This window comes from Protopterus annectens, chromosome 7.part1 (genome assembly GCF_019279795.1).
Source record: "Protopterus annectens isolate FY-2018-M chromosome 7.part1, PAN1.0, whole genome shotgun sequence".
Lineage (NCBI taxonomy): Eukaryota > Metazoa > Chordata > Ceratodontiformes > Protopteridae > Protopterus > Protopterus annectens.
Window position 1 is genome coordinate 358,147,525 of NC_056740.1, and position 25,453 is coordinate 358,172,977.

The 25,453-nt window shown below is 40.3% G+C and overlaps 1 protein-coding gene across 3 annotated transcripts in view; it reads left to right on the plus strand.

Annotated features, from left to right (window-relative positions):
* Nucleotides 1–25,453, plus strand: part of FLNB (filamin B) — a 4,683,119-nt gene that overhangs the window by 2,463,736 nt on the left and 2,193,930 nt on the right. For all 3 annotated transcript variants that reach the window (XM_044078790.1, XM_044078788.1, XM_044078789.1), the window contains exon 9: nt 7,159–7,359. In XM_044078790.1, coding sequence (XP_043934725.1) covers nt 7,159–7,359 — 201 coding nt within the window. The remainder of the gene's footprint in view (nt 1–7,158; nt 7,360–25,453) is intronic.

The window sequence follows — 25,453 nt, forward strand, 5'->3', positions numbered from 1 at the left end:
TCCTCACACTTTTGTTTCCCATTACAAATTGGACTTGGCCTCCAGGGACAGAGCCAGTTTTGGCTCTACAGTCCTCAAGAGTTTGTTCCATTGAGCCACCCAGGATAGAGGTGCTAGGGGCGGTCCCATCAAGCAAGAATGATTGACAACTTAACATTAAGTTATGTACCTACCATAGCGTTCCATGTTAGTTGTCTTCTCGCCTTCTTTCTTCTCCCTCCTTCCCCTGGCCTGGACAGACCTTGTATAAGAAACTATAATACTAAAGACCATTCAGACCTGGTCCTTTTTCCATTTGTAAGTTTCTTCTTCCTTTGGGAAGTATTGTTTATGCTTGGTGTTATTGCCCTTTTGTCAACAAACGAGATCTGGGTACTTCCTGCCTTGCATCATGGGATATGGGGCTGCCTCGAGCTGGTAAAAGGAGTTCTCGAGCTAAAGCGGATCGGCTCCGAACCCATCAAGCAAGAAAGAAGGCGAGAGAAGACAACTAACATGGAACGTTATGGTAGGTACATAACTTCTTATTTTATTCAGTGAAGAGATTGAGTGTAAGTAATGGTGCACGTCTGATTATTTATTTTTGTTTGCTGGGATAATCTGACAGGGCAGTGCCCCTTTTCAGTATAGGCCCAGGGAGAAAAGGTCTAGGATAGTAGGTTGATTAAAACAGTGATTATGACAGTAATACAATATACTGAGTTTTGCAGTACATTTGTAGTGACAGTATGTAGTTTTGATAGTGGATTTTAGGTTTGTGCTAAGTACATCACATTACAAGTGTAAGTCAGAATTTTATTTATTTATTTATTTATTTATTTATTTATTTATTTGTCTATCTATCTATTTAACATTTGTTTACCAGGAAAGTCCAACTGGGACAGAGCCCTTTTTTAGTGGTGGCCCAGGGAGAAATGCTCCAGACGCATGTCTTTGAAATGTGGGAGGAAACCGGAGCACCCGGAGGAAACCCACATGAACACAGGGAGGACATGCAAACTTCACACAGAAGGCATCCCAGCCGAGAATCTAACCAGAGGACCTCTTGCTGCGAGGCAACAACAATAACTGCTGCACCACTGTGGTACATTGTAAGAGCAGCAGCAGCATATTCTATGCTATGGGAACTTCCCTCATTTATTTGTTTTGTTAACTGAGTCAGCCCACTGGATGCAAGTGTCTGTTCTCAGGGGTGATCCAGGGGCACTGTTTGGTTAAATTATTTGCTCAGAGTGACACAGTTTGTAAATGGAAACTGAGGGAATAAAACTCTGGACTGTATATAGCTTGTAGTCTTTACCCTCTGAGTTAAACTAGAAGACATGCTGCTGCAGATTGGTCATGGCTTCATAAGCTTTGCATGGGTTAACTGAAGTTATAAAACTGAAACTGCCTTCTTTTGTTGACTGTTTGATTAGTGTCTGTAGTTACTGAGTAGCATTGTACTAGATGGCATGCTCAGAGTCTGGCTTGTGCCCAGACCTTCACAAGTGTTGTGGCCCTACTTTAAACTGAGTCCTTAATGTGCTTCAAGATATTGATTAGTAAGGATCCAAACCGTCTCCACTGTCGCTTATTGTTGGAGAGATGTGAAACTAGAAACTGGAATAAGTTTGTGAAGTGCTCTAGCAATAGCTGTGTGGCTGTGATTGGGCGAAGCCGTAGATGTACTTAAGACACAAGTTCATTATCTTCATCCAGGGTTGCTGAGAAAGAAAAGCTGATCTTTTTAAATGGATGGTCAAAATTGTTCCTTTACCATGGGATTCTTAAGTTGCCTGCCAGTGAAAAAGGATATAGCCTTGCCTTTCCACATGTCTGTATAGTTTACCCATCAGTATTCACTTCTGCTGAAGGCTAGTTTTGCTGATGTATGGTTAGGTCAGGCATTTCTTGGATGTCTGCATGGAAGGGACAACAAAATCATGAGGCAGAACTGTATTGTCTGCTACTTAGTACAAAGCACATTGATCTTACCATTGAAACCAGTGATCTGCACAAAACCTCAGTGTTTGATAGCAGTGAGAACGTGAAATCAGTGATCTGCACAGAACATCAGTGTTTGATAGCAGTGAGAACGTGAAACCAGTGATCTGCACAGAACATCAGTGTTTGATAGCAGTGAGAACGTGAAACCAGTGATCTGCACAGAACATCAGTGTTTGATAGCATTTGGAATGATATATGAAATGGTGTCTGACCACACCAAAAGATGGAAAACCTTCAGTAAAGTGAGCTTTATAACTAGTAGAAATAGTAAAAAAAAACTACCACAGGCTTAAAATTTAGCTGAAATAAAATTTTGCTGTTCATGTAAGTTCAGTATTCCAGACTACCTTGAGAAAACTGGGCCCAGTTTTGTTTAACTGCATGCCAAAGAAAGTTCTGCAGCTTGGCACTTACATTAATACTTATGAAACATCCCCCCCATCTTCCCCAATGTTTGCTTAGTTATCAATTACAAATTATGCTGGAAACCCCTTGCCATGTTTGACATATACTTTACAGAATTATTTTGAATACTGATATTGTAAAAAAACAGTGGCATAATAGAAAATTGGAAATGCAATGTTTAAACCTCAGTTTGACATTATAGCATATGTGTTATGACTTGCTTATTGGAATGCAGAAGTAGAAAACTTGGAGCCAGATGGTTGTTTCTGTACTATTAATAAATGGTTGCATATTGGATTTACAACGTGTTTAATGTTTTCTCAATTGTATTGCTGTAGACAGCTCCATAGGATAATAAGGTAAAGCCCTGGCTGTGTCACAGATACTTAAGGTGTGGCTAGTAGCTCAGGCACTGAGAAGCTGGTAAGGAGAAAAGGAGAAGTGACAGCGCAAAGGCTTGCTAGTGTATCAGTCTATCTTGGGGGGGGGGGGGGCACATACTCAAGATGCACACCCTATCCTACAATCTGTTGTGGGTACTAGAGATCACATACAGATACAGGGCTTCCTGATGGGTTACATTAGTTGCAGAAGATTTAACATATCCTTTCTAAGACCCGTTGCTAGCCAAACCCTTCAGTGTCTGTGGATATGCAAAGTTTTTGTCATGCCCTTTTTAAGTCCTGTTGCTTGCCAAACCCTTCAATGTCTGTGGGCATGCAAAGTGGTGAGGGTGGGTGCATAATACAGAAACTTCTGATGGCTAGTTGGATGACACCAGTCCCACAAACATCTCTCATCCATTTAAGGAGCAAATGGGCAGAATCACTAGTCTGGCAGATGGTTGGCAGGTGTAGAAGGCCTCAAAATACTTAAACAAAAAAAAAAAAGATATCCATGTAAAAGGGACCTAGCACAATTTCCAAGTTATGCTCTTACATCTTTGTTTTCCACTTTCATTGCCTTCACTAAAAGCATTGCAGTACTGATCACATTTCCTGTAATTCAGACATTTTGCTAGTAGACCTCTAAAACTGAGAAGGTCCAAAAATCTTACACTGTAGAACCATATGAATTTCGTACATCTTTCCATGAAGGTAGATCATATTCTCATTTCAAAATATATGACATAAAGCTGATGTATCATTTTCAGCAAATAAAAAATATAATGCTTTAAGGTCATATTGACAGTGTGTGCAAATGGAGAAATTAAACTGGGTTATATATCAATGGTAAAGTATTTGACTGCAGAAAATAGGTCCCTGGTTCAAATCTGGTGAGGTGGCTTTTTATTTCTGGCCATTAGTACAAAGGACTAAGGCTCTAAGCTGTTAATGAGCTACTTCCTGTGGTGTAAGGTTGGATTCCTTCAGCCTGCATTTGCTTACTGTGTGACCTTCAGCCAGTCACTTAACCAGACACTACTCTGGGCCAAGTGGGAATTTGGGCCTGGCTCCTTAATGGTCTCCTGAACTGCATGCCTAGTAACCACATGCCAGCTTATGAACAATGGGGGTAAAAACTGAGTGACAAAGGTAGGAGAGTACAGCAGTACCCAGCTAGACACTTCAGCCATTGGAAGCATCCCTTTAGTTGGCCAAAAGTGTGCTCTGCCACATCCTGTGTTTCTGTGTGCATAGTGTTGTATGCCGTTAATGCCATGGTGTTGGGTTTGTGAGTTGGGGATCATAATCCACCGTTCAACTGCATATTTTGCATCATCTATAACAATATAACACACAATAATGACATTATATGTGTTCTTCTACCTGCTTGCACGGTAACAGTATATACTGGGCTTTGTACTCCCCTACATTTTCACCTATGAATTAGATGATCCAGAGGGAATTCTGTCTGACTGAGTCATTTGTGTAGGTCTAACGTGTGCCATATGTGTGAATCTTGGGAACTGCCTGAGTGGCACATGGAAACATTATAAGTGATACCTTGGGCAGTGCACACCACCTTGCAGTTGAGGGAATGAAAGGTCTTCCTATTGATGTATCTGACACTCTGTGAACCAGGTGGGGCTTTGATGGCAGTGGCTCCCAGGATGTCAGGGAAACAGACTATGATGTAAAATACTCCCTTGGTGATGGTTCTTTCCTCTGCAGTCCTGGAGGACCATATATGCTCCTGCACATATTGTTTCATAATGTTGAGGAGTTGGTGTTTAGATATTCTAGGATGACACCATTATTGTTCCTAATATGTCTCTCATAGGTCACTCAAAGGTCCTTGTAACTTATGTTGCTGAGTTAAAGTTACACATATCTTGGTGTTTACTGGGACGCCTGAGCTACTAGTCACACCTTAAGTAACACAATTCAGTAATCCCCCAAATGGTCCACATATCCTCATGGAAGCAGTCTGTGATCCAGCAATCAGTCATTGTTGTAAAATTAGGTGCTGATGATACAGGGCACTTTCACTGACAGTGGCGACATGCTGTAACTGCTGCTGTCAGAAATGTTGTATCTCTCTGCACACAGGCAGTTCCTGGCATTCAAAGTTAGTAAATGTGTTTTGTACATCTGTGAATCACTCCATGTTTGATGTTGTCATTATCACTATACCTTATTTGTTTCAAATGCTTAATTTTCATATAAATATGTGGTCATTTGTGTATGCTGCTTACCACACTATTTTTACCCTAATATGGCCAAGCTGCTTGCTTTTCTGAATTACATCCTTCCTGTTTGTTGACACTTCCTAGGCTGTTTTGCCAAGTGCTATGCACTACCTCTGAGTACAACTCTGTGTTTATTAATTTTGTAATTTAGAGGATAACCTGTTTCTCTAAGGCAGTCACAAGTATATTCCTTGTGAAGAAAGTCTTTGAGTATGGTTTGAAATGTTGATAGAATTTTTTTACTGACCCAATTTAACTAGGAGACAATTCCAACAAGTAGGTCATAACCTGGAAAATGGTTATTCACTACTAGTAGTACTTGTATGAACTAGAACTAACCCCAAACCATGGTGTAACATACGCTGTGATGTCTGTATTAAATGTGCATATTGCTTTTTTCTCCACTTTTTTCCAAGTTTGTACCTTTTCCTGTGCCTCTTCCTTGTTTTTGAAAATGTTAATAAAATGCATTGGAAAAGTTGTAGTTATAGCGTACTTTTCAAATAAATTATGAATAAGTATGAGTTATGTTCCATTTAGCTGAAATTGTGCCTGACTGAAGTTATTATTTTAGACAGAAACCCTTTTTGACTTGGCTTGCTGGATTCTTAATTATCATGTATTACATTGGATGCCCAGACTTTTTTTTGTCTGACACAGTACCATTCTGTTTAATCTTGCTGAAATTTTGCTTGTAGCATTCAGTAGGTAATGAAAGATTGAGGAAGCACCACTGTGTTGTGCCTGGTTAGTTTTGCAGCAGCAGTGGTGCTAACAGCTGCCACGGGGAGGTTGGGTGTTTCCTCAGAGCTGCTTTGCAGTAGCGTATGGAGTTGTTCTTTCTGCCAGTATTCATCTGAATGTATGCCTATTTACCAAGTTCTTCTTAAACTTCTGTCATTATAGTAAGTGCCCTATAATTGTAGCATCAAGTGTTTCTTCAATGCTTAATTCCAGAAGCTGTAAAACATTCACTAGTAGTAATGTACTTACTGAAAATGTGTTAGCAAATGGGTTTCAAACACAGCTGAACAAAGACTTACTGACTTTCTGTTAGGTTATAGTCGCATTAGAGTCCATTGCAGCATTGGTGTGGGTAATGAAAGTGTATCGTATTTATTCATTTAGTAAACAGGAAAGATTCAACAAGTGTGGGGTTGGGAGGTTGGCATAATTGTTAAGGTGTTTACCTTATAGACACAAGGTGCAGGGTTTGATTCTCACATGGGGTAATTGGCTAGGCTTAAAATGGCCCACGAGGGCAGTTAGCCTAGTAGTAACCTATCAACCTATGAACAAATGCCTCTTTTTCATTGGTTTCTTAGGAGCATTGCTCTGTTTGCATGATATCTCAGAAGTGCATAGTAGTCTGGTTGAGATTAAAGGTGTCAAACCCATGAATACAGTATGACCTTTGTTAGCAGCTCATAATCTTAACTCTGTTGGTAGTACTACCAGACAGAATACATAGGTATGAGCTGACATATCCTACATTAGTACAGGGAGACTTAGACGTGCTGAAGAGTGCTGTCTTGAACAGTTTTCTGTGGGACTTGTTCTTTTTAAAGTGTGTGCTGTAACTTACATCTTTTGTAGGCTACATTGCTTCCTATTTCACACTGCTGTTTGAAAATATTTCTGTTTTTCTTAGATCATTTGCTTCACATTTATAGGAGCATGTACCTAACCACGTTCCCTGTTTCTGCTTAGATGTGGCCATGTGGATTTGTTACTCAGTATTGCATTAAAATTGCTGACAGTTTTCTGTCTGTCTGCTGTCAGTAACAGTTGCTAAATGTAAACCTGTCACTTCTGCTAAGTTACTTCAGACTGCAAAACTATGATGGACATAGGAAATTTAGGTGTTGTGAACAACCAATAGCAGTTATTAAAAAACTGGAAGTCCCAGAATAGCAGCATAAGCAGGTTTTAAATGTGTGCATTTAAAATATTCTGCTTATGTCACCATTTTGCAACTTCCATTACACTTGTGTAAAGATATGTTATCTGTAACTCACTAATGCTTGTTTTATAATTTACTAAAACATAAATGCATATTGCAGTTAGTACTTTTGTAATTGCAGTATAGCATAGGAGCTCAGTATGACTTTGTTTGACCTTGATTGTTTCAGGTGCAGGTATGGGAGATGTGTCTGTGGTAATAGTGGATCCTCAAGGCAAAAACAATACAGTGGAAGTCATGATTGAAGACAAAGGGAACAGCATGTACCGCTGCACTTACAAACCCACACTAGCAGGACCACACACTATCAACATCCTGTTTGCTGAAGTCGCCATCCCAAAGAGCCCACACTCTGTTATCATTGGGGAAGGTCAGTAGTGAAATAAGATGCATTGTGCAAAAAAAGATACTGCTTTTAAAATTTAATTAATAATTTTGGGATTTTTATCCACTGGTTAAGTAAATTTCAAGAGCAAGTGTATTTAGTGATTTTTTTATTTAGATTTAATATGCCTAATTTTATTGTTCAAGATGTTAAGGGCCAGAAGAGTTAGTAAGTTCCTGATTAATTGGCAAGTAATTGGCATTGTGGTGGAACTCAACAGTTATAGATGACACTGTCTTTTAGGAAGTGGAGCTGTATAGTGAGTTGTTAAAGGTTTTATGATCAAACGATGCTTACTTTTTTAACTTTGTCGCTCATGGCCACCTTGGTTTTGAACTATGATATCCTTCCTCTCCTGTTGCCTGTTTACTGTGTTCTTATTTTAATTGACACTACATGCTGTTAGGTGATCCTTGGATGCTCCTTGTGACAAAGACTTCCTTTGCAAGGGAATGTAGCATTATTGTTATCATTTAATTCCATTTCAGTGGTGTTTGATTGGATAGTGTCAATGAGTGGGATCAGAAAGCAAATAAAACAAACCAGGCTGAGTGGGAAAGACCCATTGTTATTTTTCTGTGTCTTTCCCATCCTTTCTGTTGCTAACACAGCTAATTTTAGTTTCTTTCATTTTCTATGGGTTTGGGAAAGGGTAGTTGGGGCAGTATTAGTATGATAGTTCCCTAAAACCTTCCCCCATGCACACACATCTGTTTCCACTTACAGGTTTCTCTCCTCACTTGTATATCCCTAGTGTCTGACAGGTGTTTATTTCAAGTTTTATTGCTTGCTAGAGGAAACAGATTAATAAGTAAGATGACTGAAATTTCATGCTGTTGTTCTTTATGGTGCATTTCCAATGTTTATATCCCATGATATGTTACAGTAATTAATAAATGCTTTAAATGCTATCACTAAGTAGCAACACTCCGATTTTAGCTTGTCTCCAGCTATCATACAAGACCAAGCCCTGAAAGTGCTATCAAAAGGTAAAATTACTGCATTGATGGTTCCTGACAATATATCAACTCCTTCACACCTAGCCTAATTGGAATTTCACACTTTCTGACACCTGAAGAGTTCCTGTCTAGACAGCTTTTGCCTGAGCTAAAATTCGGAGAATGCACTTTTTTAACTAGCTGTAAACAAGTGTGTGTGTGTGTGTGTGTGTGTGTGTGTGTGTGTGTGTGTGTGTGTGTGTGTGTGTGTGTTTGTATGGGTCCCCTTCACATGGTCGACATTTCAGAATGTCGAAGACCATATGGCCGAGACCATATGATCGACATTCGAAATGTCGACCATGTGGAACTGGCATCTCTGTACAGCGCGGAATGGAAAGATTTCCATCTTCTGCACTGTAGTGCGATCTCGAAGTTGGTATAGTGAAGTTCTGGGGGGGGGGGGTGAGGGCGCATCCCCCCTGGTAGCAGTGTGAAGGTAAGTTTTTGTTGCGTTTTTTTTTTTCTTTTCTTTTTCTTTTTATTCCATGGTCAACATTTCGAATGTCGATCATATGGTCTCGGCCATATGGTCTTCGACATTCTGAAATGTCGACCATGTGAAGTAAATCTGTATATATATATATATATATATATATATATATATATGTGTGTGTGTGTGTGTGTGTGTGTGTGTGTGTGTATACATCAAAAAACGATAAAAGTTACAAAAAAGTTATTCAGCACACGCTGTCTTCAAAATGGTGATATTAATACGTCAGCCAGACATAATATAGTTAGTAAGTAATTAAATAATGTATACATTAACTTATTATAATTGTACAAACAAGTATTAATATTTCTGTAATCATAGTAGACAGACACCAACTATCAGTGTGTCTTTTGTTTGAGCAGATGTGATCTTCATTTGAATGCATTGCGTACTAGATTTGTAGGTGGCATTCCATTTTTGAGGTTTTGAATAATTATGACTATTATGCATATCTGAAAATATAAGAGACATAAATCTAAATATCTGTCACACTGTACTGGCTAGACACCAGCTGTCATTGCAAAGATTTTTAGGCCTTGTTAATACTTTCACTTGACACCATGGAGTCCCATGTAAATACCCTCTGGCTGAAGTTGTTAAGGTAATTATGAACGTATGCCATACACTCATAATATTTCCAGGAAAAAAAAATCAGATTTTTTGTGTTACCAAGTTCCCTACTCATCTGAGAAGCCATTCATGCATGACCTTTCTACTGACTGGGCATGTGAAATACAGAATCACAAATCCATTCAAGTGTAATGCCAGAGATACGTACAGAAATAGGATAATTATACTAATATGCATATTTTATTACTAAACAAGTCTGAATATCTGCAGAATCATAGTACATAGACAACTTTTGTGCTATTATGTAAGCTTTTATTTGATAACAAGAAGAATTATGTAATCACCTCATGGTTCAAGTTGTTAATATAGTTGACATATGCCATACACTTGTATTTGCAGGACAAAAGTAATAATTTTTGTGTTACCAAGTAGCCCACTCATTTAAGGAGCCATTCATGACTACTTTGGTGACTAAACATGTGAAATACTGAATCACAATCCATCCAAGTGCAATATGCCAGAGAGATGTACAGAAATATGATAATTATGCTAATATGCATATCTTATTACTGTATAAGTTTGAAAATATTCCAAATGGTAGTATGCAGACAGCTGGTATCACAGACAATTTTTGCAGCACTATGTAAGCTTTCATTTGATACCGTGAAGTACCATGTAATCATCTTATAGCTCAAGCTAGGAACACAATTTATGAGAGATGCAGTTACATAAAGAAGTTAGTGTCTAGGCTGTCTCCCTCAGTATATCTGGCACTGAGAAGGTTGTCAACGCAATCATTACACCTCAAATACCACCCACACAACACACACCCACATATGCGGAGTTTCTCAACAAAAACAAACCCAAACAAAGGAAACCTCAGAGGCAAAAACACGAGAACTCCACAACCCTCCACACCACATACCATGCCTAGCCCACACACCAGTGTCTTGCAACCACTGAGGCCTGACCATAAACCCAGCATGTTAGTCATAGGAGACACCATTGTGAGACACACAGATGTGCCTCTCACCAGGCTGGATAAGGAGAAAGTCTGGTCAGTTATTTTTCAGGTGCCAGGATCCACCATATCACACACACACTCAAAGTCTCTCAACAACAGGCACTGTTATGACTCTGTCATAGTCCATGTTGGCATGAACAACTTGAGAAGTACCTCCCTGGACTATAAGAAGAGAGGCATGATTGAGCTCGCTGAATATGTGTCTCAGACAGGTATGTCCCTAGCCTTAAGCAGCATTCTACCATCACCCAGAAGGATGCCCCAATACAAACAGAAAATGATTGACTTTAACAATTGGCTTAGTTTCTGGTGTCGTTCCAGGGGGATCCAGTGCCTGACAGCTTGAGAAGATATGATCGACAGACCACGATTCTTTGCTAGAGATGGCCTGCATCTGTCTCACTTATTTATTTATTTTATTTATTTATTTATTTATTTTACATTTGTTGACCGGGCTAGTCTAGAAAATATATATATAAATATATAGTATAGAAAAAATATTTCCATTTTCAGTAGAGGCCCGGGGAGAAAAGCTCCACACAGAAAAACACATAAAAAGGAAAAAAAAAACCTTATAATTAAAAAGCAATTACAATAATAACAAATGGCAATATAATAACAAAAATAAAACTTAATTAAAGAAGATATATCAAAAGTCTAACTTGTATGAGTAACTAAGATTCAGGTTAAAGGATGAGATGACAGTAAGAAAACTGATAAAGGGTGACAAGTTGTTGTACAGAGAGAGTTAGAGGTAAGCAAAAGGGTAAAATATCAGAGAAAGAGGGCAAACATACTATAAGTGGGTAAAAAAGGAAGCCATCTAAGAGATGACAGTAAAACAAAAGAAGCAGAAAAGATTTACTAGATATGAGACAAAGAGAGGAAGAGAAAAATAAGAGTAAGGAAGAAAGAGTTTTAAAAAGAAAAGAAAATGAAAGAAAAAAAAAAGAAAAAAGAGATAGTGGCGGAAAAATGAGGAGGAGGATAGGCAGATGTAGGTGGGAAGATTAGTCAGGCTTTATACAGGAACAGAGCCAATGGCTTTTGAAGTAATTCTTAATTTCTTGTTTGAAGAGAGGTAGAGATGCGAATAGAGTGATTTCACTGGGTAGTGAATTCCAGCTCCTTCCAATTGTATTAGAGAAAAGGGAATCACCGGCTGAGTTATTGGGCTACTTATTGAGTTACTTGGGCTTCAGGTTGGCTTCTGGCAAAGGCCCTTGCCTCCCCCATAGTGCCTTTTTTAGGAAAAGTCATGAGGTCGATACTACCAACATAAAAATCTCAACAAAATGCAAATTAAAGGTCATGGTGCTAAATGCTAGGAGTCTTAACATTTAACTGTACTCATTGCAAGTATTCTTAACCCTGGAAGATGCTGACATTTGTGCATTCACAGAAACCTGGTTCAAAGCTGCGGAGAGCATCCCAGCCTTACCTGCTTACTCATCCTGTCATGCATTCATACCCCAAAATGTGGGCAGCAAAGCCAAAGGATGTGGAGTTTCAATATTTATTAAAGATGCACACACCTCCAGGCTGGTCAAACAGTATGACGCACAGGAGACGCTCCAGTTGCAATTAACTGTTGACAAGACTCCTATTCAAATTATAGCTAGCTACAAGCCCCCAAATTTAACTCAAGATGCCCACTCCACCTATCTGGACCTCTTCAGATCTATCAAGATTTAACCCTTTACCCTGATTCTGGGTGACTTTAATTACCAAACCATAGACTATAACTACTCATGCCAGAAAACAAATGTCCAGAGATTCTTCGATTTTTATGAATGCAAATGCCTTGGAACAACTAGTTGATACCCCCACAAGAGGTGATAATATCTTGGACTTGGTGTTAACCAACATGAGTAATCACTGCAGCACCCCTACGGTATCATCTTCTCTGGTGAGATCTGACCATAAAGGGTCACTTTCAAAGTCACTATCTCCCCTGACCCCCCCCATCTTGGGTTAAACAAACTTCTCCAAAGTTGATTACAACCTCCTGATGGATGGTATAAACGGCTTCACAGCCTCCACCCCTGGAACTGGCACCAATGTCCAAATCTAATACAAGCATTTATATAAATGCATGGAATCAGGAATACCTGATGGGACAAAATCATCCTCTGCATGGAAGAGTAAACCTGTCTCATGGACATTTGCAATAAATAAACTGTATAACAAAAGGAAATAAATTTCTGTCCAGGACCAAGAAGGAGCAGGTGCTCAATTGGAAGCAATCTCTCCTTACCCTGAACAAGCAAATAAGAGAACTAGCGAAATCTTCTAAAGCCAACTTCAAGTCCAAATTGACCACATCTACTAGAGGCAATCAAAAGGCCTTCTTCTCATATGTCTGCAATCACAAAGGAAACATGCAGATCTGTTAAGAACTGGTGGTCAATGACACCACATACACAAATGCTGTAGATATAGCCAATCTACTGGCTGACAGATTCAGCAAAAACTTCTCCTCTCTATCCCCCAATCAGTAAATCAGGACATCCCCAGTACTTGCCCCCCACCCCATATCTCTGGGGAACCGGTCATCATTGCCCTCTCAAAGGCAAAAAATACAGCCTCCATGGGACCTGATAACATCCCAGGCTGCACCCTTCATGAACTCTGGCATGAACATGCGGCACCATTAGGCACCCTATTCAACCATAGCCTGAGTACTGGCTTTGTCCCAGCCGAGTGGATGACAGCCACTATCATCCTTTTACACAAAGGTGGAGCGTCCACTGATCCAGGAAATTATAAACCCATCAGCCTAACTAGCCTGATTTGCAAGACCATGGAACTAATTATCATGGACCTCATTAACAGGGACATTGGCAACCTCCAAACACTTGACCCCACACAGTTTGGCATTGTCACAGGGAGGTCATGTCTGTTAAATCTGGTCGACTTCTTTGAGACAGGTACCAAAGCCATGGACGAGGGGAAGATCGTGCACATTGCCTACCTTGACCTGGCCAAAGCCTTCAACACTATTCCCCACTTGGGCATAGTAGATAAACTCTGTCAACTAGGCATCAATCCATATGTTACCAGATGGGTAGCAAACTGGCTCACTGATAGAACCCACCTAATCAAAATAGGGGAAGCCACCTCAAGTGGTAGACCCATAACAAGTGGCATACCCCTGGGCTTGGTCTTGGGGCCTCTGTTATTTGGGATATACTTCTCTGAGGTGCAGGCCAAAACCAGTGGGCTGTGGCTGACCAGGTTTGAAGATGACTGCAGACTGGGTGCAGTCATCAATTCCCCAGGTGATGTGGACGTCCTCCAAGAGGGTCTCACCCAAATAAATGACTGGTGCCAGAAACATGGCCTCAAGCTGAATGCCAAAAAATGCATCATCATCCCCTTTGGGGAGAATGACTTCCCCACATATTATAACATTATTAACAATGTCCTATGTACACAATCAGTAGTGAGAGATTTGGGCACCCTGGTTGATAGCAACCTGACCTTTGACCACCATGTTGCTTCCTTTGTATGGAAAGCTTTCTACATGGCCCACCTCATAAGTAAAGGTATCTCATCCATGGACAAAGAGGTCATAAGATCCCTGTATTCTTCCCTTTTAAGGCCAATTATTGAGTAAAATGCTCCTTTCGGCATGTACCTCGCAAAGCACATGCAGCAGCTGGAGAGACCACAGAGGTTCCTCACCAGGGGAATCCAGGGCCTCAAACACCTACGCTACATAGATAGGCTAAAAGCCCTGTCCCTCTACCCAGCTTCATAAAGACTCCTCGGAGGTGACCTCTGTGTGGCATACAAAGCAATCTCGGACCACGTTTTGATGGGACTGCTGCATATCCACAAGTCAAGCTCCACTCGAGCAACCCGTACGCGCTACCTCAGTCTGGACTGTAATATCAATAGGACTTGTTGGCGGTACAGATTTGTGTCCCAGAGACTCCCCCATCTGTGAAATAGACTCCCTGTCCACGTCAGGCAGAGTGCCTCATCATCCCTTTTTAAGCGCAACCTGGATAACTGGATGAGAAACAAAAAAAAAACCTCCTAGAATTCCACCTGTGTCCCTCCTCAGTTTAACATATTTTCTGAAGGATAGCACAGTCAGGAATATAGCACTCCACATGCAGCTTATAGACAAAATGATTCTGTCTAGAACTGGGGATGTCATTGTCCCCCTTTACTCAGTCCTCATTAAGCCAGTCATTTAATGTAATGCTCCCATTTAGCATGTATCTGTCCAGACACATGCAACAACTGGGACACCCACATGATATCTTACTAAAAGGATACAAGATCTAAACAACATGTCCTACATGGACAAACTCAATCCCCTGTCACTGTGGTTGGTATGCTGCAGACTGCTAAGAGGTGACCTGTGTCTGGCATGCAAGGCGGCCTCCAACCCATTACTGATGGATTTAGTGCACATCAGCAAGTCAAATGGCATCAGAAATACTCTGTCTAGGAATCTAAACCTCTTCTCAACATCACCAGAATAGTTTGGATGGATGGGTATATCTCGCAGAATATACTGCTGCTGTGGAGCAGACTCCTCATCCACATAAAACAAAGCTCATCCCTGTCCATATTACAAGTGTAGGTTAGATGTGTGGATAGGAAACAGAAAGTTTACCCCTGGACTGCCCACTTTACTACCAATGGAGGCAGCTTCTAAATGCTTTATCCCTTGCATGGGTCCCTTCAAATTATCTGTGGTATAATGCCAGTTATTTTCATTTGGGGTAATATATAATTATTGACCATGGGATGGCTAAGGCAAATCTATAACCAAATGAGATAGGTTATTTTAGGCACAAAAGAGAAATTGGCTATGCTTAAAATGGCCTGCAAGAGCAGTTAGCTTGGTACTTACCCCTGAACCTAATTATGGGAAAGTGAATCCAAGCACCTGGTGTAAGACTAGAACTCACAGTTTAATGACCTAGAACCAAAGTTGATTTGCTGCCTGTTGAGCCACTAAAATTGCTTAAGAAGTGTTTACTGTATGTGTTGACTGTCACATCCCATGACTTCTGGCACCATTTCGGACTACAAAGTGACCTGCTAGACACTATTCTGTTTATCTGCCAGGGGCGGGCTCATACTTGCATCATTCCCCAGGGATGATATAGCATATTGGTAGTGGTTCAGTACCCCCCTCCAGTACAGTGACAGTTTATCAAACCTTGGTTATTGGTCGAGTTGGCAATGAAGCCTTTGTGCTAGCATGCAAAGACATGTTTCAAGAGTTTCATGTTTACAAGCAAACATTAATGTGCCTAAAGATTTGAATGTCACCTGTTGGTGAGCAATTGTGTCATGAAGAAAAGAGTATTGACACAAGAAAATATTAGCTGGGGTATATCACACTTTTAATTGGAAAAGTCTGTACAGACTGACAGTATGATTTTATATGTAACATTAATCATGGTAATTTGCTTCTTGCTTAAAAGACGGTGTAACAAATGATATTAACATATTTATTCATGTAATATATTTTATGCTTGGAATAAACTGCCACTAAGTGTTAGACAGATCTCTAACATCAACTCTTTCAAAACAACACTAAAGGAAACTATGTATATCATATCATGGACATGCTTATGCTGTGACCCAACTTAATCCACCTCCCCTCCTATAATAATATTGCAGTAACCTTTTCTCCCGCCTGTCTCTGCCTCTGCTTCTAATAAAGTCTACTAATACTCAGTAGTTCCTACAGCTTTCACAGCTAAAGTAATGGAAATTGGTTGTTGCCCTGGGCTTGTATTATGTTTATATATTTGTTACTTTCTGTTTTACAGTCTTATCTATATTTTCTGCATTCTCCTTACTGTTGTATGAAACTTTGTACTATATTATGTTTTCAATTTAATGACCATTTTCTAGCATGTTGTTTCAACATACATCTCATGCATAATTTAATTATTGTAATTGTAGTTATAACTCTGTCATGTGATTACTTTTGTTGCTTGTACTTTTTGGAGCTTCTCTCCTTGGGCCTCCACTGAAAAAGGTCTGCTGCACAGTCGGTCTAACCCAGTCAGCAAATGTCAAATAAAGTAAATAAAATAATATTTTTGTTTTGTGTAGTTATTATTTGCTGTTGTTTTCTTCATACGTGCAGATTAACTCTAGTATGTCTGAACATATGTATGCTGTAACATAAGCAGTAGTTGTAACTTTGATGACAACTTAGTATATTTGTAATGTTTTTCATAGTTAATGTTGCAGCACTGATTCTTGGGTCTTCCTGTCATGCAGAGGGCTGTGACCAGCCCAGTTTCCCCGAGTCTTTATATCATCCATAGTTAACCAACATCCGAAGACCGATGTCTGGACATCTGGGGATAAGAAGGGCATCCGTCGATACCATCTTCAGTTCTTTTTAGTTGTACAGTCCAATGCACTTCACATGTGCTCGGTACACTTGCAGTCCATCATTCAGACATACCTCTCAACCTCTTAGCATAAAAAATCTGGACAAAGCCATAAATAAAAGGGGGAACAAAGGCCCAAGAATAGGGACAATTTTTAAATATTGCTCTTACAAACTTAGAAAGTTGATAGAATAGCAGGTTTTGCAGTAGTATGGATTTTTTGAATGATATGAAGTGTGAAACTCAAATGTCTGTCATTATTTTCGAACTTCAGTCTTTAATGATTTACTACTAATTTGCCAGAAAACCAGAATTTTATGAAAAACACACCAAAAATATGAGACTAAACTCTGGACATTCATTGAAAATCTGTACAGTTGAGAGGTATGCATTCAGCTTGTTTTTCCAAAAAACTTTCTACTTCCAGTAAGATAGTACCCATGTGAAGAAATTTCTGTACTAATTTAATGTTAGAAAAAGTCAGGAATTACTTGGTGTGTGAAACAAATCCCGCATCAAGATTTTTGTCTGTTCTGCTTGGGGCCTCAGCATAACATCTCTTACTGTCCTGAATGTGTAAAATTCTGTGCAAAAACTGATGTCTGTGCCATGGGTCTCGAGGGAGACTCCATGTCTTCCTTGACTACTGAAGCTGCAACTGAAGTCACTGTCAGACAACTGCATTCTTCAGTCACCCAACTGAAGCAAATCACTTCTTCTTTGCCACTGCGTCCGACAACTTCTTCTCAGACAAAAACCCCAAATCTTCTTAAAATAGCACAGGGGTTTATGCCCTTCATGAAATATAGAGAGCCCTCTCATGCTTTGACCTCTAAGGCCCCCCCATCTAAAAGGAAGAGGGAAGCAGCTGTTCAGGAAGAGGAAGTTTCCTCCAGCTGTGAGACTGAGGAGGAATTATCTTACTCTGGCCACTTGCCACCTCAGACTTACCCAGACTGGGACTCGGAAGAAAGCCTTTCAAGGACCTTTCCCTCACGAATACCATGCACAGAATGAAGGAGGCTTTCAGTTGGAAAAGTGAGCAGTACTCTCAAAGACCCACAACAGGGAACTGCTAAGTTTGCTTTCACCTAGACCACTGGCTATTCCTCCTGTACACATTTATTTTATTTTACATTTGTTGACCTTGATAGTATGGCTGGACACATGTCTATTTTCAGCGGAGGCCTGGGGAGAAAAGCTCCAAACTTGCAAACAGATAAAGGCAAACACGTTCAGTATATGCACAAACATATTGTATTAACATACAAGTTACAGTCTCACATGTCAAGCCTGTGAAGAATGCAGTTTATATTCAGAAATATATACAAATGTGTTACAGTTTCTCTTATCAAACATATAGGTGCAGCTATGTAAAGAGTATCTGCAGAGATGTTACAGTTTCCCTGTTCAAACCTTTTACTGTAAGAGGTAAGTCGCTGTGAATAAAAAATTGCAGGGATATGGAAGTAGATTAGCCTTTAGTCAGGGATAGAGCAAGGACATAACCAGTGTGTTTTAAAATATTGGGTTAGATTTTTTTTAACTAATTAAAGGAGGGGTTCAGAGTAAGGTCAGATGGGAGCGAATTCCAGGGTTTGCCTACTGAGTTTGCAAACAAAGATTCTCCAGATAGGTTGTTAGCTTTAACAGACTGAACCAAAAGTTTTGTAGTGGAATGAAGTGGCCTAGCGTTTTTGTAGGGATGGATAATGTTTTTAAGGGAGAGCGTTTTTTTTTTTTTTTTTTTTTTTTTTTTTTTGATGGTTAATAACCTTGAATGCTACAGTAAGTTGATTATATTAAATTAGCCTGGGGATCCTAAGAGGTTTAGGTTTTGACAATGGTGTGTCCTGTAGGGAGTTCCTATGGCAAACCTGGCAATCTGATTGTAGCAGCTAGAGAGTTTGCGGAGATCAGTTTTGTTCAAGTTAGTGAGTATTGGCAAAGCGTACAGTAGAGTTGAAAGCAGATGGGTACGGGCAATGGCAGTCCTAGCTAGAGGGGTGAGAAAAGGTCTGTTTTTGTATAGGGAACCAAGTTTTTATTAACGGTTTTGATAGTTTGATTTACGTGCATGACATATTTGAGATTGTTGTCTGTTATAACACCCTGGAGTTTGGTATACATATCTGGTGAGATTATGGTCCCATTGTTAGATGTTATAGTAAACGAAGGTTGAGAGGATTTGAGTAGGAAAGAAGAGCAATAGCTTTGTTTTATTAGGGTTTAATATCAGCTGTTGATTAGAGATCCAGTTTTCCACTGTATTAAAGGTTTTCTGGGTTAAACTAAGGAGATCTGTAGGGGTAGAGGCTGAGCAAATCAGGGTTGAGTCATCGGCATATTGTATACAGGTTGCGTCTGGGATTACAGTGTGGAGGTCATTGATAAAGAAGGAGAAAAGAAAAGGACCTAATGTGGAGCCTTGAGGGACACCAAGGGTAACTGGGAGAAGGGTGGAGAGTTTGTCCTGCCAAAATACAGCCTGCTGTCTTCCACTAAGATAAGATTGAAAAAATTGTATGGTATGGTTGTTTAGGGATATTTTCTTTAGGGTAAGTAAGAGTAGATGGTGGTTAACCATGTTTGAAGGCCTTGGAAAGGTCGAGAAACAGGGCAGAAGATAGTTTGTTGTTACGGTTGGAATTTGTGACATTAGAAAAGGAGAGGAGGGCTGTGGTGGTACTGTGCTCTGGTCTAAATCCATGCTGGGAGTTTGCCAGAAGATTATGTTGAATAAGGTACTATAAGAGTTGTTTATGGATACACTTTTCCATAATTTTAGTCTGAGAGGAAAGGATAGCTATTGGTCTATAGTTTGACAGCTCAATGGAGCTGCCTCCTTTGTGGAGTGGTATGACATGTGATACTGTCCAGATAGAGGGGATAGAGGCTTCAGTTATGGTTCTATTTATCAAAATAGAGACAGGGAATGCTGTAACATCAGCAGCTTTTTGCAGGTAGCCTGCAGGGAGGAGGTCAGCTGAAAGGGTGGTTGGTTTGAGTTTTTTAATTAGGGTCTAATGAGTAAAGTCAGAACTTTTTGGAAGCTGAAGGAGAGAATATCACTGGGTTTAGGGGTTTCTGCTTTAGAACAAGTGGTTGAGAAAACTCATTCCTCAGGGTAAAATGCCTCAGTGATAATACGTAGTCAAGCTGAAAAAGAAATCCAGATGCAACACCACAAACAGCGAAGGAGACTTTATTAACATAAAAACAGGACCAAATATGAACAAGTGAGCACTTTCTTGTTCCTTAGAACGCTTCTTCAGACTTAAAAATTGTATCCCAGAGAACATTAGTTTAAATACATCTTAGTATTTCATTGATTAATTGTTCAGCCAATCACAAGACAGTGCATTTTTAACTAACTAATGCTCATTACAAAACATTCTATATGAGCATTAGTTAGTTAAATACACTGTTTGCTAGCAAGGGCCTGGATGGTTTCTGTAAAGAAACTGTTGAATGTTTTGGCAATGGACTCTGGCGATATTTGGGTTGGGACTGAGGGATTGGAGTTGTGAATTGCCCAGGGTGGAGGAGTTTGTTAATACCTGCCCAGAACTTCTGTGGCTTCTTGTTTTGTTTCTGCTGTAGACGGCAGAAATAGTTTTTTTGTCTAGTAATATTGAGTTTTTTGTATCATTCCTATATTTGAGTTGATCTTGTGGGGCTTTAGAGGAGTGCCAGGTGTTCCAGGCATTATTTCTTTGGATGATCTTTAGTTTGGTTTCTTTAGTGAGCCAGGGGGCAATTTTTGTTTTAATTCTAATAGAGCGTGCAGGTGCATTGTTGTCAAGGATTTGCCGGGAATGTTATTAAAGTGTGTTACTGCCTCATCTAGTGGTAGTTGTTTTAGAATTGACCATTTGCATAATTTAAGTTCTTCTAAGAATTTAATAAGGTTGAAGTTTTTGTTATTTCTTATTGTTTTATAGGTGAGTAGATGTGGACATTCAACTTTATGCTTAATAGTATACGTTAAGAAGTTATCACTTAGATCTTCAGGGAGAGTACCTGATTTGTACATGTGGTAGATGCTATTAATTAGTATCCATTCTAGGATACTTTCTTTATTGTTAGGCTTGCTGATCCTAGCAGGGGAGGTTATAATTTGTAAAACCATGAAGGTTTACATGGGTGGTTGGGGTCTCTGCAGTGCAGGTATTTGACAGCTCAAAACCTCTGTTTTGAGGTCTCCTAGAACAATGGGCTCTTAGGGGTAGGCATTGGATAGCCAGTAGAGGATGTCTTCTAGGGTCCCTGAGTTATTACCTGGGGGAATATAGACACATACTATGTTTATACATTTGTTTTTATTTATTTGTAGTTTGGAAATCATGTTTTCTGCTTTGTTAAATATAGGTGGTTGAAGGTTGTCTAGAGTAACATTTAGGGTGGGTTTATAGAGAAAAGCAGCCCCTCTCCCTTTCCTGGTAGTACGATCTAGCCTGAGTATATTATACCCTGGAGGTAGAATTTCATTATTTGGAGTAGTTGGTTTTAACCATGTTTCAGTCAAAGTATGTTGGGGGAGTAGGTTGTCAGGAGGGCATGGAGGTTGTGGACCTTATTATTCATGCTTCCAATGTTTAAGTGGCAGGTCAGTAGTGATTTGGGGGGGGTCTATTTAGGCTTTGTCTTATGTTTGGGCTGTTATGATTAGAGTTAGTGTTGTCTGGGGATGGTGGCCCAGGGTTGGGGTGGATTTCCCCCATCAATACTAAGGGTGTGGGGCAAACTAGCTGTGAGCTTTAGAAATTTATCTCCGTTTTTGGTAGTATTTAGTTTTGGTGTTAACATGTCTGGGTATAGCAGGGTGGGCGTTAGTGGGGGTAAAGGAGATGGTGTCAAAGGATATGAATGAGTGGGCAGAAAGGTTTGAGAGGATTGGGGTGGTAGCAGGGTCGCCAGATGTCCCTATTTGGGCGGGACTGTCCCGAGATCAGCAACCTGATCCTGAGTCCCGCCCTGCCGGTTTAAATCCCGGCCAGCCTCTGCTTTGGTTTTTTTTTTTTGATTGGTCTGTATACCTGGCATACAGGCCAATCAAAAATCGCTAAACACGGAACGTCTTGTGTTCCGCATTAAACAGAAGTAGGTCCGTGTTTAGCGATTTTTGATTGGGCCGTATGCCGGTATACGGGCTAATCAAAAATCGGTAAACACGGAGCTACTTCTGTTGAATGCGGAACTGCAATGTTCCGCATTAAACACGAGAAGCTCCATGTTTACTGCAGATTTATTTAGTGCAGATCTTTAATGTGGAACTGTGTTCTGCATTAAAGACCTTTTTTTTTTTTGCTCTTCACTTTTTTTTCGTCCCTACCTTGCCGATACGAAATCTGGCAACCCTGGGTTGGTAGTAAGGTGTTTAAGATGGTTGAATCCTATATGGGATTGGTTTTCATAGATGATGAGAGAATAAATGGTAATTAGTAAAGGTAGGCTGTAGAGTTAGAAGACTTATTGTACTGGATGATGTCTTTGAAGGTCTTGCTTTACACCCTGATTTCTCTACTCCCTGCTCCTAGGAAGCCAGACTGGTTTTATAGAGTGCTTGAGTCTCATAGGTACATCTACAAAATCCTAAAGCTGACCTTTTTGTAGTCTCCAATGACTCCGCAAATGCTGTACCTAAGGGGCCAACAAGACATCCCCTGCCTAATGACAGGGAAAGTAGATTAGACAGATTTGTGTAGAAAGCTTATACCTCTTTTACCCTGGCAGTGAGAGCTTTGGATTGTCAGTTCCATATGCTAAAGTACCTTGAATTTCTTTAAGCCAGAATTATAGCTATGGTAGACTCTGTTGTGGGTAGAACCTTATCTAAGGAAACCCAAGAGATAGGTAGGTAAGCTTCCAGACACTCCCTAAAATGTGGCTATGCTTCATGCAGAGCAGCTGTCATAGGTTCTGTCATCTTCAGACATGCATGGCTCAGGACCCGGGCCCTGTCAAATTAAGTTAAGGCTAAACTACTGGATGCTCCATTAGACAAATAATTTTTTGGTCTTCTAGCTGAACAACTTTTTGAGAAACCTGATAAAAAAGGAAAATAAATTAAAAGTGTGAAAGTATTTTACTTTCCTCTGACCCCAAGGGTACAGTAGGAATTACCCTTCAAAACCTTTGCCTTTTCCATCTAGACAAGACAAGGGAAGACCTCCCCATGGCAGAAAAAACAAGACAATCTAGCAGATGGCAACCAGAACAAAAATGCACGACTATGTTCTACCTCAGTCTCCCTTCGGTCTTCCCACCCTCCCTTCCAAGCCTCTAGTAGGAAGACTCTTTCTTCCTAAACCAATGGAAATCCATCACTAGGGATCAGTAGGTCCTCAGCATCATAGAGAAGAGGTGCTGTATTTACTTCAGATTCCAAAGCCACCAAAAGAGCAAGAAAACCTCTTTCCACCTATCCTCAGGAAGCTACTTCACTAGGGATCCATCCAGTTTGTTCCTCCTGGACAATAGAGAAATGGCTTCTACTGAAGGAGATTTCTAGTTCCAAGAAAAGAGGGCACCTGTAGGCCCATCTTGGACCTCTCAAAGCTAAACAAGTTTTTCAGCACCCAAAAACTAAAAGGCTTACATTGCATAAAAATTATGCCAATGATCTTGTAGGATGCCTCTGTGTTCACTTTAGAAACTAAGTGACATTTACCTCCGTGTCCCCATAGCAGACAGTCACTAAAGGTACCTATGATTTGCAGCAACAAGTTCCCACTTCCAGTTCTGTGCTTTGCCATTTGAGCTGTCCACCATTTCCAGAGTTTTCAGAAAATGTCTAGCTCGTATGGTAGCACATTGTAGAACTGTAGGGGTTCATATTTACCCCTTACTTAGAGGACTGCCTCATTCAGGGAAGGTCCACATCAAGACTCTACACACTTTATGGATCACTGTGGACTGCTTTTAGTATGTAGGTCTTACCTTAAAACTTCAAAAATCCCAAACGTTTCCTCAAACAAAGATCCTCTTTCTTGGAGCCCATATAGATTTGGTTCAACAGAAAGCCTTCCTTTCCCAAGACAAGATTACTTTCTTGACAAGCCCTCTGACCGATCTGCTTCCAAATCAGCTCAGCACGGCAAGAGAATTCCTGAGGAAATTGCATTCCTGCATTCTCATGATCCCATTTACAAAGTTGCACATGAAATTCCAGTGGCTCCTCACAAATGTTTGGGAACAGCATTCCCAACCCCTGGAAACCCTACTGCCTTTCCTTCCATGCCTGAAAAAGGAACTCTGAAGTTAGAAGAACACCATATGGAACAACCAGGGGGTATATTTCAGTTTTCCGTAAGCAGACGAGATCATCACCACAGACAGTTCAGATGTAGCTTGGGGGCCCACTTAGGTTCAGTGAAAGTGTAAGGTATTTAGTCCCCACAACAGAAGAAGTTGCATGTAAATCAGAAGGCATTACTAGCAGTCTACCTGGCTATAAAAGCTTTTTGGAAAAACTTAGGCCCAGGAGCCCTGGAAGTCTGGACAGACAATACCACAGTGATGTGGTACATAGACAAACAAGGGTGAACTGTGTCTTACCCTCTATGCAGCCTTTCCAAGAAAATTTGGTCTTCTAGCTGAACAACTTTTTGAGAAACCTGATAAAAAAGGAAAATAAATTAAAAGTGTGAAAGTATTTTACTTTCCTCTGACCCCAAGGGTACAGTAGGAATTACCCTTCAAAACCTTTGCCTTTTCCATCTAGACAAGACAAGGGAAGACCTCCCCATGGCAGAAAAACAAGACAATCTAGCAGATGGCAACCAGAACAAAAATGCACGACTATGTTCTACCTCAGTCTCCCTTCGGTCTTCCCACCCTCCCTTCCAAGCCTCTAGTAGGAAGACTCTTTCTTCCTAAACCAATGGAAATCCATCACTTGGGATCAATAGGTCCTCAGCATCATAGAGAAGAGGTGCTGTATTTACTTCAGATTCCAAAGCCACCAAAAGAGCAAGAAAACCTCTTTCCACCTATCCTCAGGAAGCTACTTCACTAGGGATCCATCCAGTTTGTTCCTCCTGGACAATAGAGAAATGGCTTCTACTGAAGGAGATTTCTAGTTCCAAGAAAAGAGGGCACCTGTAGGCCCATCTTGGACCTCTCAAAGCTAAACAAGTTTTTCAGCACCCAAAAACTAAAAGGCTTACATTGCATAAAAATTATGCCAATGATCTTGTAGGATGCCTCTGTGTTCACTTTAGAAACTAAGTGACATTTACCTCCGTGTCCCCATAGCAGACGGTCACTAAAGGTACCTATGATTTGCAGCAACAAGTTCCCACTTCCAGTTCTGTGCTTTGCCATTTGAGCTGTCCACCATTTCCAGAGTTTTCAGAAAATGTCTAGCTCGTATGGTAGCACATTGTAGAACTGTAGGGGTTCATATTTACCCCTTACTTAGAGGACTGCCTCATTCAGGGAAGGTCCACATCAAGACTCTACACACTTTATGTATCACTGTGGACTGATTTTAGTATGTAGGTCTTACCTTAAAACATCAAAAATCCCAAACGTTTCCTCAAACAAAGATCCTCTTTCTTGGAGCCCATATAGATTTGGTTCAACAGAAAGCCTTCCTTTCCCAAGACAA